Source organism: Neomonachus schauinslandi, chromosome 11, assembly GCF_002201575.2.
Source record: "Neomonachus schauinslandi chromosome 11, ASM220157v2, whole genome shotgun sequence".
Taxonomy (NCBI): domain Eukaryota; kingdom Metazoa; phylum Chordata; class Mammalia; order Carnivora; family Phocidae; genus Neomonachus; species Neomonachus schauinslandi.
In genome coordinates this window covers 56,027,232-56,042,977 of record NC_058413.1, presented here as the reverse complement: position 1 = coordinate 56,042,977, position 15,746 = coordinate 56,027,232, and the positions used below count along the sequence as shown (strand labels likewise).

General features: G+C 38.5%; 1 protein-coding gene across 4 annotated transcripts in view; it reads right to left on the bottom strand.

Annotated features, from left to right (window-relative positions):
- Nucleotides 1-487: 487 nt before the first annotated feature.
- EMSY (EMSY transcriptional repressor, BRCA2 interacting) overlaps nt 488-15,746 on the bottom strand; it is an 89,234-nt gene continuing 73,975 nt past the window's right edge. For 3 of the 4 annotated variants that reach the window (XM_021704634.2, XM_021704635.2, XM_021704636.2), the window contains 6 exons: nt 15,361-15,516; nt 14,296-14,337; nt 11,840-11,991; nt 9,461-10,024; nt 7,985-8,485; nt 2,042-4,087 (listed from right to left, as the gene is read on the bottom strand). In XM_021704634.2, coding sequence (XP_021560309.1) covers nt 3,893-4,087; nt 7,985-8,485; nt 9,461-10,024; nt 11,840-11,991; nt 14,296-14,337; nt 15,361-15,516 — 1,610 coding nt within the window. In that variant the 3' untranslated portion in view covers nt 2,042-3,892. Of the gene's footprint in view, nt 4,088-7,984; nt 8,486-9,460; nt 10,025-11,839; nt 11,992-14,295; nt 14,338-15,360; nt 15,517-15,746 lie in introns of all 4 variants that reach the window. The other variant, XM_044919218.1, reaches the window with a different exon arrangement.

Genomic DNA, 15,746 nt, shown 5'->3' with positions numbered 1-15,746 from the left:
ATTTTGGTACTTCATTTGTCTCTGAGCCCTCATTTTCTATTTATAAAGTGGGAGTGGTATAAATACTAGACTTAAAAAAAAATAGAGCACCTAGCTCTGCGCCTGGCATTTTTACATGCACTATTTCATCCAGTCTTCACAATAATCCCATGGGCAGAAACACTCAACTTTGTATTAGGGGGACTGGGACTTGCTCAAGCTCATATGATCCATTAACACAGGAACCTGGGACTCAAATCCAGACCACTTGGCCACTATTTCCTTTGTACTATGTCTCTTATCCTAGCAGGTCATTGAGAGAACCTCACAAAGAAATGTATTTAAAAGTGTTTTCAATTATAAAGCTCTATGCAGTTTTAAGAATGTTAAGCGATTTGTTACATTAGAGAGGAAGAAGTAAAATGTGATTAAGGTTTTAAGGGTGATGAATTAATTACCAGAGAACAAGTTACTTTTCTTTTAAGAGTGGTATTATTGCCTGTACTTCAAAGTTCTCAATTTAAATAATAAAATAGAAAATCATTTAATTTAAAAATGGGCAAAGGACATTTCTCCAAAGATCTGTGAATGGCCAATAAGCAGAGGAAAAGATTCTTATCATTAGCCATCAGGGAAATGTCAATCAGAACCACAATGAGGTACCACTTCACACACTAAGATGAATATAATTTAAAAAAAAAAATAAAAACAAAAAACGAATAATAGCAAGCATTGGTGAGGATGTAGAAAAAGTGGAACTGTCCTATACTGCTGTAAAATGTGCAGTCACTGTAGAAAAGATTTTGGTAGTTTCTCAAATCATTAACCATAGTTACTGTAGGACCCAGCAATTACACTCCTAGATATATACCAAAGAGAACTGAAAACATATGTAAAAACTGTACACAACTGTTCACAGCAGGATTATTCAGAATAGCCAAAAAATAGAAACAACCCCAATGTCCATCAACCAATGAATGGATAAATAAAATGTGGTATATCCATGCAATGGAATATTACTGAGCCATAAAAAGGACCGAAGGACTAAAACATGCTACAACCTTGAAAATACTATGCCAAATGAAAGAAGCCAGTCACAGAAGACCACATACTATATGATTCCATTTATATGAAATGTCCAGAATAGGCAAATCCATAGAGACAGAAAGTAGTTTAGTGGTTGCCTAGGGCTGGGTGATGGGGTGTTTCAGGGGTAACAGCTAAGGGGTACAGGGTTTCTTTTTAGGGTTATGCAAATGTTCTAAAACTGGCTGTAGTGATGGCTGCCCAACTCTGTAAATATAGTGAAAATCACTGAACTGTACACTTTAAATGGGTGAATCGTATGGCATGTGAATTAATTTCAATAAAACATTTTTTTTAAGTTCTCTAAGTTCAGCATAAACTGCATTCTGCAATGCAAAGCATTTATCAAAGTTTAAACCAAATGGATTTTTCTTATCACTGCCTGTAACAGTTGTTGGGACTCTAAAAATTCTGTAGTATTTGCAGCATAATCTCTGAATATCTTTTACAAGGACTGACTTAAAATTACATTTAATTTATGGACTTAAACATATGAAATACAAATAGATCTAATGCTAAGACTTTCAGTAAAAGGATACCTGGAGATCCATATACGGCATCACCATCCATCCACTTAATCAAGAAACCTAAGAGTCACTTGTGTTTCCTCCTTCCTTCGGCCCTGGCATCCATTCCATCAGCAGGAAGCTCTGTTTGTAAACTCCGTAAGGGTAGGATTTTCTGTTTATTTACTGTGGAATCCCTGGTGCTTAGAACAGTACCTGACACGTAGAAGATGTTTTAAATAATATTTGTTGTTCTGAATAAAGAATTCATGCTCTCCTTGAAAGTAATACCTTTGAAAGAAAAAAAAATGTTAAATCCCTCACTTGATAGTTTGTTAATATATACACACTAATTTTTAAAATTGTAGCTTGTGGAAGTTTCATCTGCCATTCCAGTTGCTGGAAACATATTAAGGCTAAATTCTCAAAGGGACACAGGTACGCTATGCTGCCAGAATGTGTAGAAGTAGAACGTAATAACTTTATTCAAGTTTGCTCTTGTTACCTGACCCATGAATATTTAAAAGATATTTTATTTTATAAAAACTTACATCTGTAAGTAATGGACTGACCATAACAGAGGGCTTAACCTTGAATACATGGTTAGGCTTAGGGGTCCACAAACCCCTAAGACTGTATGTAAAATCTAACATGTCAATTGGTATGCATGTCTTTTTGGGGAGAGTTCATAGTGTGATCAGATTTTCAAAGAAGCCTATGACTGGAGAGGTTAAAAAGTTACTTAACTAGAAACAATCACAAAGTCTTTAAACATGAATTTGTACAATAAAATTAAATCCAACAGCCCCATCTATGGGTAAGTCGTTACCGCTCAGGAGAAATGATGGCAACTACCAGAGGTCAGTGCATCTTATAAATGCTTGTGTTTAAATCTTCAGTGTCACTCTAGTGGGAATTTATTAACTATAGTATCACAGTATTTTTTCTAGATATAGATGCAAAAATTAGGAGACTGTTGATGAAATCTACTTACAGTACTTCAGCACCAAAAAATTGGGCAGTTATGCTGATATATGTATGTACAGTTCAACATTTGTCAGTCTTACAATGCTTATTTATAGTGAAATCTATATAAAACCGTTAAAAACTTTTCTATTTACATTTTTTTTAAAAATGAAAAGAATTGCTTCCTTTGCCACAACTTGTCAAAACTGACCGTTAACCCTCCCACCCTCTTACCCCTCACTCTACTTGTGACAGACAGTGATCACAAGACCCAAACATATTGCTTAAACAAACTGTGTCCTAAAAAGGCAGAATGCTTAAAAACATTACATTTAGAACTGTAAATGAATTTTTATACATTTCAAAGGGGGTTAAACAAAAGTATGTAAAAGTTATCTTCAAAGTTTCAGTCCAACATGAATGTGCAATTTCAATGTTAAGATAGCATCATATGAATAATTTTTCCTGAACATAGCTGAACATTTCCTTTGGGCCAGAAAATGTTTCTTTTCCTCTCCTTCACAATGAAACATTTTCTCTTAAGTTTTCTTAAAGGAGCGGGGAGGGGTGGGAGGTGGAAAGGGCAGGCAATCCTGGTTTACAGAAAATCTGTCAGAAAGAATATGGCCTGCTTTGAAATGTTTACATTTAAATAAATAGGAGGCAAGTGTGCTGCCTAGAGCACAAAGGAACAACAACACAATAAATTAGCATACAACTGGTGAGAATGTACAAGCCACCCAAAAAGCACTTCCCACTGGTTAGGGATCTGATTTCCACCATCTAACAAGGATTCTTTAATGCCAGTATTTTTCTAGTTATTTCATAAACTATAAACTGAGCAAATGTAAAATGTTAACCAATTCAACACTTCCAGGGATTTTCAAAAACATACAAGGTTTTTTAAAAAACTGTTCCTGACACACCGTTTCAAAATACAAACTATTAACATTCTCCTTTTCTGACGGTGTTTTGCTCAGTAGAAACCAGTTGAGGAACATTCACAGGAAAAGTCTCTTTCCACTGCATGGCATACTTTTCCATCAGCCGTGGTCCAACAGAGAAAGAATATCAGGTCTTCTGTCACTGCAGATGTGCATCTTTTTCTTTCTTTCTTTCTTTCTTTTTTTTTTTCTTTTTTTCCTTTTTTTTTTTTAAAAAAAGTACAGTCCCCTGTGAGTTTTGTCTTGTTTTAAAATGCTGCTCCTGCAGCAGTTCTTGTTGAAACACTGCGATTTTGGGGTCCACAGCCTAAGCATGGGCAAAGTGCTCTCTTTAGACATCAAAAATCAAGGGCTTCCCTGGACACTTGGTAACCAAGTCGGTTTTAAAGTGCACTCCTGTTTCCAAAACACTTAGGACCGTTCAGCAGAACTCTGAGAGGGGCTGGGCTCGGTTCCATCCTCTGTGCTACTGTCTATGTCTTGCTCCATTGCCGTCTCATCATCATCCAACTGCTGGCTAGTGAAGTTGTTTAGCTCAAGAAGCCCACTGGGCTCTACAACCACGTTGGAGCTGGAGTGACAAGGAATAGCGTACTGGGGAATGGCCTGGAAGAGAAGACACAGGAGAGAGGCTTTATGGTAAGAAAAAGAAACAGGAGGATTTCTCCAACACTAAGAAAGGAAACAAGGAAACTGACATTTATTGGACAACTACTACACGCCAGGCACTGTGCTAGGTGCTTTCTTTCACACATGATATTCTACTAAATCCCCATAATAACACTATAAGAAAAATGTTACTCCCATTTTACAAATGAGGAAACCAAGAGGGTAAGTGACTTAATCAAGGTCACACAGTTGGTCAAAGTTAAAGTGCCAGGATTCAAGCTCAAGTCTTCTAACAACTTAAAGTGATCTTTCCACTTCCTGATGGCACCTCTTCTAGTAAAGGAGGCTGAAGTCTGTGCCTAATTCAAGAGAGAGACTTTAAAGGACATTTTCGTTTGATCATTAAGCAAATTTTAAATGTAAATGTAGTCAGATTTCACTCATTATTATCTGCAAGATATAGGATTAATTTGCTGACACCACAATATATTTTAAACCCTTCAGTAACCTTCAGTAACCCTTTGGTAGTTCAAAGGGGAAGTTATTTATTTGGGTCACATACAATACTCTTTCTAAAGAGGACAAAACCGTCTTTTAAACAATAAAAATACCAGTAGACAAACACATATTATGGCCATATTGCCTTGTCAGGTTCTTCTTTCTCATCTTTATCAGATACCTTTTTAAAAGGTCTATCAGTTCACATTATACCCCTGCTTAAAGTTCTACAACTGTTTCCTATCATAATGGCTATAAAATCAAACTTCTTATCACGGTTCCAGGCTCATGCCAAACACACTCGTACTAGTTCTTCCCCTCTTCCTAGAATACTTTTTCTCCAAATCTCTGCATGGCTGGTTCCATCCTGTCATCTGCATCTTAGCTCAAATGCTTAGAGTAAAACGTTTTGAGAAGTCTTCCTTCTATGACCATGAAACCAGATCACTGGGTAGGTCCCACCCCCACGACTATTACATTGTTACTTTTTCTTCGTTTGTTAAATTTTTTTCTCACCCTTAGAATGGAAGCTCCAGGAAAGTATAGATCTTGACTATCTTTTTTCATTGCCAGATGCCCAGAGCTCTGAAGAGGGCCTGTCACACACTGGATGTGCAATAAACACTTGCCAAATGAATTGACCTATCTTTAACATTAAAAGTCCCAGGGCAAAATTGAATATCAGGAAATACACCTGACCAAAAGAATCTTCTACTGCCGGCGGGGGCAGGGGGGGGGTGAAGGATGGGGAGAGGGATGTAAAAATAATTTTAACACTATAAAGAAAATATTGTAAGATGCCAAGGCACTGAATCTAGAGTAGTGGAGTTTTCTGTTACTTGTTTTCTCCCACTCTGTTCCATATAGCTGATCTGTGAAGAAGTCTTAGGTGGGGTCAGGAGGCCTGGACTGCAGTTCAACTCTGGCTCAGACTTGCTGTGGACCTCTGAACAAGTCACTTCACCCCATTGAGCTTTAACCTCGTGTAAAATAAGATAGAGAAGATATACTCTAAAGATCCTCAAAGTTCTAAAATTCTATGAGTTCCACATATATAGACTCCTTCAGAACAGAAGATGTATTTGTCTTGTTTACTCCTCTAGTCTGCACCTAGCACAGCACCTAGAACATAGAGGTTAAATAATACATGTGGTATGAATGAATGAATGAATGAACAAATGAATGAAATACAGATTATCTGTCTACAAAGAACAATGCTTTTCATTCAAAGCACTTATTATTAAACATGTTAGATTCTTATAAAACATTTTTCAAGAATCAAAGCACTTCTGCAGACTGCTTTCATTCATCCCCATACTATTTTACTGAATCTGTAAAATCAGTACTTCCGGTCAAAGCTAAGTGTAACTAGTAAGATCTGAAAATATCCTAACAATATATTCATGATGATTATAGTAACAGGAGCTATAGTTATTGAGTGTTCCTCTGTGTCAGACACTTAACTAGCTGCATTCCATACAGTTTTCCATGAAATCCTCAAAACAACCCTGTGAGGCAATGGTTATGGTCTCCATTTCACAGGGAATGAAATGGAGGTACAGAGGTGAACTCTGCTGCTCCAAACCACAATGCTGGGAAGGAGGAGTACAGGTGAGACTCAAATCCAGGTGTTTCTGACTCCAAAAGCTCGGTTCCTAACCAACACACTGTCCTTCCTTCTGACATGACCACCTAGCACATGGTATACACTGAAAGTTAGCTGTGTGTTCTGTAGAGAGCAGACTCATTTGATACTATCCTTGATATACAAAGCAATTTTCAGCCCTGTTCATAAAGTGCAGAAAATAATTTCCAAATAAGCTATCCCAAATTATTTCCAGTTTAGGGAGTATACCAATTTAAACTCTCCCATCCAAGTACTAACCAGGCCCAACCCTGCTTAGCTTCCGAGATCAGACGAGATCGGGCGTGTTCAGGGTGGTATGGCCGTAGACTCTCAGGAGCCACAGTAAATTTTAGTAAAACAGTTAACAGCTACCATTTATTGGGCAATCACCAAGAGCCAGGTACTGTGCTAGGTGCTTCATCTCAATTTTGTGTAATCCTCCCATCAATCATGTAAAGTAGGCATTCCTTATTCCCATTTTTACCGATGAGAAAACTAAGGCAGAGTGAGGTTAAATAGCCCTGCCTAAAGTCACATAGTGAGTGGCAAAGCCAGGAACTCATTCCTTTTCTACCTCGGGGGGGGGGGGGGGGGGGATGTGCAAACGAATCCCTCCGTCAAGAATTACTGAATTTGCTAACAATTGTTTTTACAGAGGAACAAATCATTTAATTCAATGGCCAGTTCTATCTGCCTTTAGGCATTTTCCCCATACTTATTTATATCATATTGGGTGAATACTGGTCAATTTGCATTCTCTTATAGCCTGGCATCATGGAAAAGGGAAAGTTTACCACAGAAACTCCAAGTCACACAACAGTGACTCTATGGTAAATCCTAGATTATCCACATTTCAATGAATCCAAATTCTCCATTAACTAAAATGTGCTGTTCTGATAACTTCCAAGCCATCTATCAGCATAGCCAAAAAAATGACAAGTGTCAAGAAAACAACCTGAAACCCTGCAAGGACAAAGGGAAGTAAAACACAACTTCTAAAGGCTAGTCTGAACTCAGTAATTCTTTAGTCTTGATCTATTATGCATGATGACAGATGAGTTTTAGAATGAAGGGAATGTGAGGCATAGAAGATCTACTGCCAATGAATAATTCATTATGTTCACTAGCCTGTACTTACCAAGGCAGGACAGTAACCATTAACAAGATTTTTCAACAATGATTAAAATAAAAAGCAAAGCCTTATGGTTAATCCTAAATTAAATATAAAATTAAATTATGTAGAAACATTTTCTTACAACATGTTTCTCCAGACACTGCAGTTAATTAAGGTTTAATTGTCCTGAAAGCCATAAATTTAGATCAAGATAAAGAACTATGTTTTTCCAAGGAAAGGGTCCCTGAAATTAACTTGAAATAAAAGTTCAATCCAGTTATACCCCTTTTTTGAGCAAAGACCGGGGAGGAGTTTGACCCCATCAAGCTGCTGATTTTCTGGGCTGACTTACTGAGTTAACACTGGCAAGCATGTTTTGTATCTATAAATCAAGCTGACATATGGGCTCAGGGCCCTTGATCGCCTCTGAGGGGTGCTGTGTGATAACATCCACCAATTTTCTAGGATTCTCTTCCAGAAAATATAAATTTGTGTATTTGCAACAGGTATTAAACCAAATTTTTCAAATGCCATCTCAAAAATAATCACTATGTCTTTTGCCATCTTGGCTTGACTCTTCCTGCAACATCCCAATCACACCAAACCCACAACCCCCAAGATGCCCAATACTTCTCATGTTCCTTCCAGTTCTTACCTGGATGATAATTTCTGCTGGGCTCTCTTCAGCTTTCTTTTGGCCTACATTCTGAATACGCATGAACTGGCCTGTCGCAGGCACTCCTGGTGCATCGATTTTCCTTGTCGTTAAGGGAGGGCCAACAGCAGATGGACTTGAACAGGACTCTCTACATTTCTGTTGCTGGGGAGTGGAATTCGCCATCCCTGCCACCACCACGTGGGTGGAGGGTAATGATCCTGCTTCACCAGTGAGCATACTAGTGGCAAGAGCCTTCTTTGGGGGATCCACTACCATATGCTCTACATTTGTATCAATCTGAGCTTCCATCAAAGACATTTTCAAAATGTCTGACACTGCTGTCTTCTCAGAGGCCTGAATGGGAGATATGCTTGTAACTGGTGATGTCAGCTTAGGCACAGAACTGCCACCAGTTATCTTTGTAACTGTGGGAGGCTGGCGCCCCTCAAAAGTTATCTTTGTAACAGAGGATCCTTGGGTTATAATTGGCTGCTCCACCTGAAAACAAATTGGGGTTGTGTGTGTTACAGCTACATCTCTTTGAGAAAAACCTATCCAACACCCCAGATAATATGGCAAAAGAAACATTCGTGCGGTATACTAGGAAGACATTCTGAATGAAGCTTGGTGTTTTAAAAGAGGGCTGTATGGGAAAGTATCTGGTTACTTTTAAGAAACCTAGGGAAAGAGGAGGGGTAAAAAGAACCTTCATCTAGCCAGCCAAGGTTCATAGCAGTAAACGAAAAAAAGTCACAGCAGCCTTGTTTTTCTTTGGGATTTATATCCCCACACAGTATACCTTCAACCCATTCTCATATTATTTACATCATCTTCCGTTTTTAAATAAAAAGTAGGATTTTCAATTTTTTGCTTCAAAATACAGCTATACAAATATATTTTCTATATATGTATTTATAATACACATATATACATCACTCCAAAGCCACTGGTTTTCCCCTAATATAATTTTTCTTTTGAATATCCAGATAATTCCTCTTCAATCTAGAAGATAAATCTAGAAAGTAAATTTATTAACTAGATGATGATGATGTAAACTACAAAGGAAGCTGGTTCAATGAAGCTCCTTAAAAGATTGTAGTTTACTTAGCATTACTACCACAGATACGAGAGTTTACAAGCGTGGGAAAAAATATTTTATATCTAAAAAATACAAGTAATTTAGGGATCTTGCTTCTATGCACCGCTGATCAATGCTGAAGTGATTTCGTTAAAAACTGCCTGGAAAATCAAGTTCTGCGTGCTATGCTTTTTTTTTTTTCCTTCCTATATTAATGCGTGCATTTCTTCCCTAATGTCAACCTTCTGATGGGGTAAAGTAATACCAGCACAAATGAGGCTTTTGAGTTTCCTCTTGCCAGGAGAAAGCACTGCTAATCACGATAGGGTCGTGATGTTCTCATTTTTTCCGTGAACAGAGAAGTTTAACTTTGCATGCTACCAATATTCCGTTACCTGGCTTGCCGGCTGTTTCTCTGATGCGGCTGGGAGCGGCATTTGGCTCTGGGGGGTTTGGGGTTGCACGTAGATTTTGGGTTGGTTCGGAGCCTGCTGCAGTTTAGGGAGCTGCTGCGTGGTTTTCACTGCGAGCACCTGTACTACAGTTTGTGGGGGCTGTGCCATTAAGGTAGGAAGCTGCCTGTCTTTGGCCACCATGGGATGCTGTGTGTGCTGTACATCTGGCTTGGGCTGTGCTTGTTCTTGCTGAAGAGGGGTGAGTTTTTGATGCCTGATGGAAAGCTGGGGCATTTGCGGGAGTTTGTGCTGGAGCTGGTCTGCCTGCAGGTGGATGGTCTGCTTCTGTTTAGTCTGGAAGCACTGCAGAGTTTTCACTTGCAGCTGAGTCTGTTCCAGCTGGGGCTGGCTAAGTTTCTGCTGCTTAGCTGACTGTGACTGAGTCAGGGCAGATCGGTAAAACAGACCTGTCTGAGGGTCTAAAGTGTCCATCTCTTCAACCTCGCCCTCCTCAGTTCCAAGTTCCTCGCTGTGTTTGGTAAAAGCAGTGTGACTGCTTAATGCCTGAGTAAAAAAGGCACAAAGTAAGAATGAAATAAGAAAAACACCTACATTGCTACATTTTCCTCAAACTGGAAAAGACTTGGTTATGAGATTCATTCAAAAATTTTCAGAAGGAAGAGCCTAAAAAGAAAACTGCAAAAACTGGTCTACTCACTTCTATAAGAAAAGTCCTCGAGGGCCCAGAATGTATAGGTAGGAGGAATAAGGTTGCCCTGCAAGCACAGCTCAACACAGAAAAGGAAGAGCCTCCCTGGCTCAGGACACAGCTCTCTCGCCTGGTCATCAGAGATACCGACCCATCCAAAGAAAAGAACACTGCAACCCAGGAACGACGTGTTCAGAGAAAAGCCAAGGTTCAGAGAAGCCCACGTGTGTATGTCGAATGCTGTCCAGAAGGGAAGAGTTATTGTCTGAGGATGCCCATCGGATCCCCACAGAGGGCCTCTCTGCTCAGAGTGGAAATGGTTCATCAGGCTTCACCAAGGCCTGTGTGAACAATCCTCTGCGCTAGTCATCCTCGCCCCTTTGGTCATATTCTGGGCCCACTGGGCAACAGTTTCCCAGAGACTCGGCTGCCAGGAGGGAAGGAGACTGGGGGAGGGGATGAGAGCACTCTTGTCTGTGGAAAGGGAGATTGTTCCGTGTCGGATAGAACAGTGATGGGAGGAGGCATCGATCTTGAGGGACCTGGTTAGGGTCAGCCTGTTTGACCTCTCTGGGGGTCCTGAGAAAGCTCAATGTCAGGACCTGCCAGCATCCAGGCTGAGATCTGATACTTAGCTAAACCTCTGGCCACCTGGCTTTCCTCAGTGACATAAAATCCACCCCAACCCCATCCTTCCCACTTCCTTATCATGCTATTCCTTCACTCTAAACTTTAAAACTCTGAGATTCAATTGAAACTCTCCCCTATCTCATAATGACCTTACACATATAGGTTTTTAATGCACCAATGTCTTTATTGCCATTCAGGTTAGTTTGCTTAAAATTAGGATCAACTGCTACCAGTCAAATGATGGTGATTTATGTGACAACTGATGATAAGTCACGCTTAAATCTGGCATCTATGACATCACTTTGTATAGAGGCAGGATGCTCTGAGTTTAAATCCTGGCTCTGCCACCCAGAATAAGTTACTTAACTTCTGTAAGCATGAGTTTCCTCATTTGTAAGAGGGATAATACACCCACCTTGCAGGATCATAGTTGAGAATTAAACAAATTAATGTATTTAAAGCTCAAAGCACAGTATCTGACACAAAATCAGCTGATCAGCATATTCTTTTCTTTTCCCCGTTACCCCTGGCAACCGATTTTCTGTTGTGTATTAACTCAGTCTCCTTCCTCATTGAGTCTCCTCCTCCTTAACTGGTCACATATAGTGAAAGAAGTCAGATATTTATACCTACTTATAAATAACGTTTCCTACGAGAATTCATTCGAAAAGCAAAACACCTAGCAACAAACAGCTAAACAAGCCAACTTCTATTTCATTTAAAAATCTCACCTCAGTGATAAATGCTTCCATAACAATGGATATAGAAAGAGTGACCAATTCTGAAGTCATAGATTCATTTGGATAGTCCCACCCTTTTCAAATGTTCCAATTTTACAGAAGATCCATGAATACTGTTTCTTAATTACATTCCAAGTATTAAGACTCTCAATTCATTTCCTCTACTCAGTCCTCACAGATGAAAGAACTACACAAATGCTCTTCAAGTCAGTTATTTCCTCTCCCATAATCGATGAAACTAAGCCTTATTTCAGGAAGGAGGCAGTTACAGAAGGTAGGAAGAGAAAGAAGAGATACAACCTGCTGCATAATGTGGGTGATTGCTCCAGGGGAAGATGCTGGGATGGACTTCACCACCACCGAAGTCTGTGTTGCGGTCTGTGACTGAGCCACATGCTGGAGCAGGGTCCGCTGGGGCTGGGAGGGCTGTTGGGGCTGGGAGCGATGGCTGACTGAAAATAGAGGAGGTGATGATATTTCTCCAGAAATCACCACAGCATCTGTAACCAGTAGTCATTTTAAACAAATGTCTGTGAGATTGCATCACAGAGAGAATGTGTGGTACTGTGAACTAGGAGCAGAAGACCAGAGTCTGCCCATCTATGAGCTGTGTGACTCTGAGAAAGTCACTTATCTTCTCTGAGACTCTGTGTTCTCATCTGTAAAATGGGAATAACAGAGCTATTATAAGGATGAGATGAGAAATGCAGAAGCACTGTGAAAACTATTATCACAAAGGAGGAACAAACCCCTTAAAGTTATATCCTCCTGTGAGCTGTATTTAATGTCTCCAACAACCTTCACCCCATTAAGGTAACAAAACAATAATACATTTCTATAATCAAATCCTAGACTATTATCTTTAAGGATACTAAAATTATACTTAATTTACTAAGATAATAATTTCTTGGTCCCAGTTCCAAATGCAATACAAAACCCAGAAACATTCATTCTTTTACATGAAGTGACACTGTCTTGCAGCCTTATAGTTCCTAAAGATGTAAGAGGTCAAGATGATACTGCACAAAGAGCTGCACCAAGAGTCACACCTGGGTGGATTCTGTCCCACCCTGCCACCAACCAGTTATGTGAATTTGAAGAGGTCATTTAAATTCTATGAGTCTCTAAACTTAGAGTCTCTAAACTTTTGTTTATTTTTGTTTTTTTAAAAGAATAAAAATTTTTTTCTACCTAGAAGAGGATCAAATGAAGTAACAGATGGAAAATGGTCCTTAAATTGTTAAGTCTTATAAAGCAAACAAAAGAATAGAAAAATCCAAATTTTGTTCATCTGACATAAATGGGTGAGAATACAGTGTAACAGGAAAACAACCCCATTTCCTATTTTCTCGCTACAAAGGTCCAAAGGAATAAACTAGACATTTATATCGATGTAACAGATGTAAACCAATACTTCTACATTGATGCCAAACTATCTCTTACCAGCCTCAACTTCAACTTTTTAAACAGTAAAACATTCACCACTTCTTATTCTATAGAGCCTTAAAAATGCTTATGGTTACTGGGAAACAAACTTTTTGAATTAAAAACAGAGTAAAACAAATCTGTAAGATTAGCTAAGGATTTTGAGAATATCAAAATTCTCTGAATAACCCATGATTCTAATGCTCAAATATCTTGATTTGCAATTTCAAGTAGTTCCATATTCAAATGGTTCCATGTTTAGAAAAGTCATAGTGGAATGTCCAAGGAGAAGATGATCGCTACAGAAATCAATGTCAAAGTACTACCTAGGTATTATAAGTACAGAACTAAAACTATCCAGTGAAATATAAACAGGCTTTATTTATTTTTATAACTCATTCTGTCTATATTCACAGTTTTTCTATTGTTGCTTACACATATGCCTACATGTGATATAAGAGATTATAGGCAGCACCACTGGTATAAATGTACTGCAGTATCTTACTGCATTTCACAGTATGCTTTATATGCATATTTTAAATTATATGAGTTAACAAAATCTTCCATATGTGCTCAACCAAACTGAAAAAAAGTGTTGATATTAAAACAACTATGGAAATCATTTATAATGTGACTGAGGAGAAAAAACAAATCATACTCATATTAAAATTAAACTAATGAAGTTTTTTACTGATAGAAGCATCATCAGAAATGAATGACATTTGAAAAATAAACAATTTTTCATGAAATTATCAGATTATATGGAACATTTCTGCTGCCCATACTAATCTTAATTATAACATTAAATTTTTTATTAAGAAAGGAAGTGGATTTAATAGATCAACTAAAATCATTTAAGAATAATCCTCATTCAAGATACTGTAAATCCGTTCATAGTAATTCCCCAGTGTGCAGGAAAGTCAGAGAAAACTAACACCTACTGTAGGATAATACAAGAGATCAGGTCCAGGAAGCTGGATCTGAAGTCAAAGAAAATGCTTAATGTGGCTTAGGATATGATAGGGAGGAGATAATGGAAGGAAGTCAGAGAGTGAACATTTGGAAAACAGCTGAAGTGACCCTTAACTGCGCCATATCAACAGCACAAAACAGTCACTTATTTCTTTAAAAGCTCTTATTTTTTCCAATGTCAAACTGCTCATTTCTGAGAAAGAATCCCACTATCCTGCGAAAGGAAAGTCTCCTTTTCACTGAGCGGAGCTTACCTTTCCTCTACCAGATCAGAGTAGAGCGCATCCATGTAAGTGGTTCCCCCCCAAACAATAATATTTAACCTTCAGTTATACTACAAATGGATGCACACCACTTACCTAGAAGGGGAAAAGCAACCTCTGTCCCCTCATCAGTGCGTTCTGAAAAGGATAAGTAAGGGAAGAAATCATAGGTCTTTTCCTCTGTTTACCATTTGACAATCTAGTCTATCCCCAGAGGTTAATACTGATTGCCCCAACACACTGCCCTCTGCTTTCTTTAGCTTTCTGCTAAAGATCTCTAAAGAAAGATGCTAGATGGCTTTCCATAGTCTCTAACTAGATTTTCCCCTCTGGCAATTTTAACCCATTAATCTTTTAAAAATATCTCTTAAAATGATACCAAAGAATTCCTTTTCTGCTTTGGTATTTTCTACATCCTTTAAATATTTGTAACTTCGTATTCTCTTTTAATCACTGCTTAAGAAAACTTAAGACAGGTGTTCTTGACATACTGCCTCATAAGTCATTTCTCCTAACCCCTAATTATTCATATTACTGTCCTCTGAACTATTTCAAATCTCAAGGTAATGAAGTGTCCAAACCAGAAAGCAGTATTCCAGGTGTGGTCTCACCAGAATATGAGAGAAAGAATCTATTATCCTTCCTGCTCCACTTTTCTATCTATGCCATCCAAAAATCTCATTAGTGGTTTACTGCCAGACCACATTTTAAACAAATACCTAATTTGCTTTCCACCAGAACTCCTAAGTATTTACATGGATTTCAAGTTTTCCACATTTTTTTTCTTTATGTTAAAAAAGTATTGGGTTTTATACCTTCTTTCTCCCTTGACCCACCTTCCCCTCCCCCAAAACTAAAAAAACTCAGATGCCTCAAAATACTTCTTCTTATATGAAAGGTATTTTATCCTCTCTACAACTGTCACCCTGTATTCACAGACATCATATATGGCCAACTTGCAATTTGCAATAACCAATTGATTTTTTCCCCCTCACCATTAAAGATAGGGTAAGTCCCAAGCCTGACAATGTGAATTTGCTCTCAGAGCAAATTGGAAAAGATCTAGAAATATAAAACCTATATTCTTCCCCAAACAAGCATCCCATCAAATCCAGAAAGGTAGCTCTCCTACCTTAATACTACTTTTTAAAGGACACCTACCAGTAGTGATGTATTCAGCAACTAGTTCTGACTCTACCACAGCAATGGATGGACTCTCAGGAGAATGTCTCTTTTCCTGGGTCATCTGAATAGGCACTGCCATCTGACTCAAGTCAATAGTGGGTTGTCTTGGTTTAGATTCCAATTTTTCCTTTACTGCATAAAAAAGTCAGGGGAAAAGTTAACTTTTATTACAAACAAGTATCAAAACCAGAGTTGTCCATGGGAATAATGAGCCAGACCTCTGTGGTGCCACACTGGCCATGACTAAGGAGACAGTGAATTGAAAAGAAAAAAGCAGACTGCTATGTATGGTTGTAGAAGGCACAATTTGTGCAACCATACCGAGCAGCCTAGCAAGAAGAACTCATATGCATACAGACTAA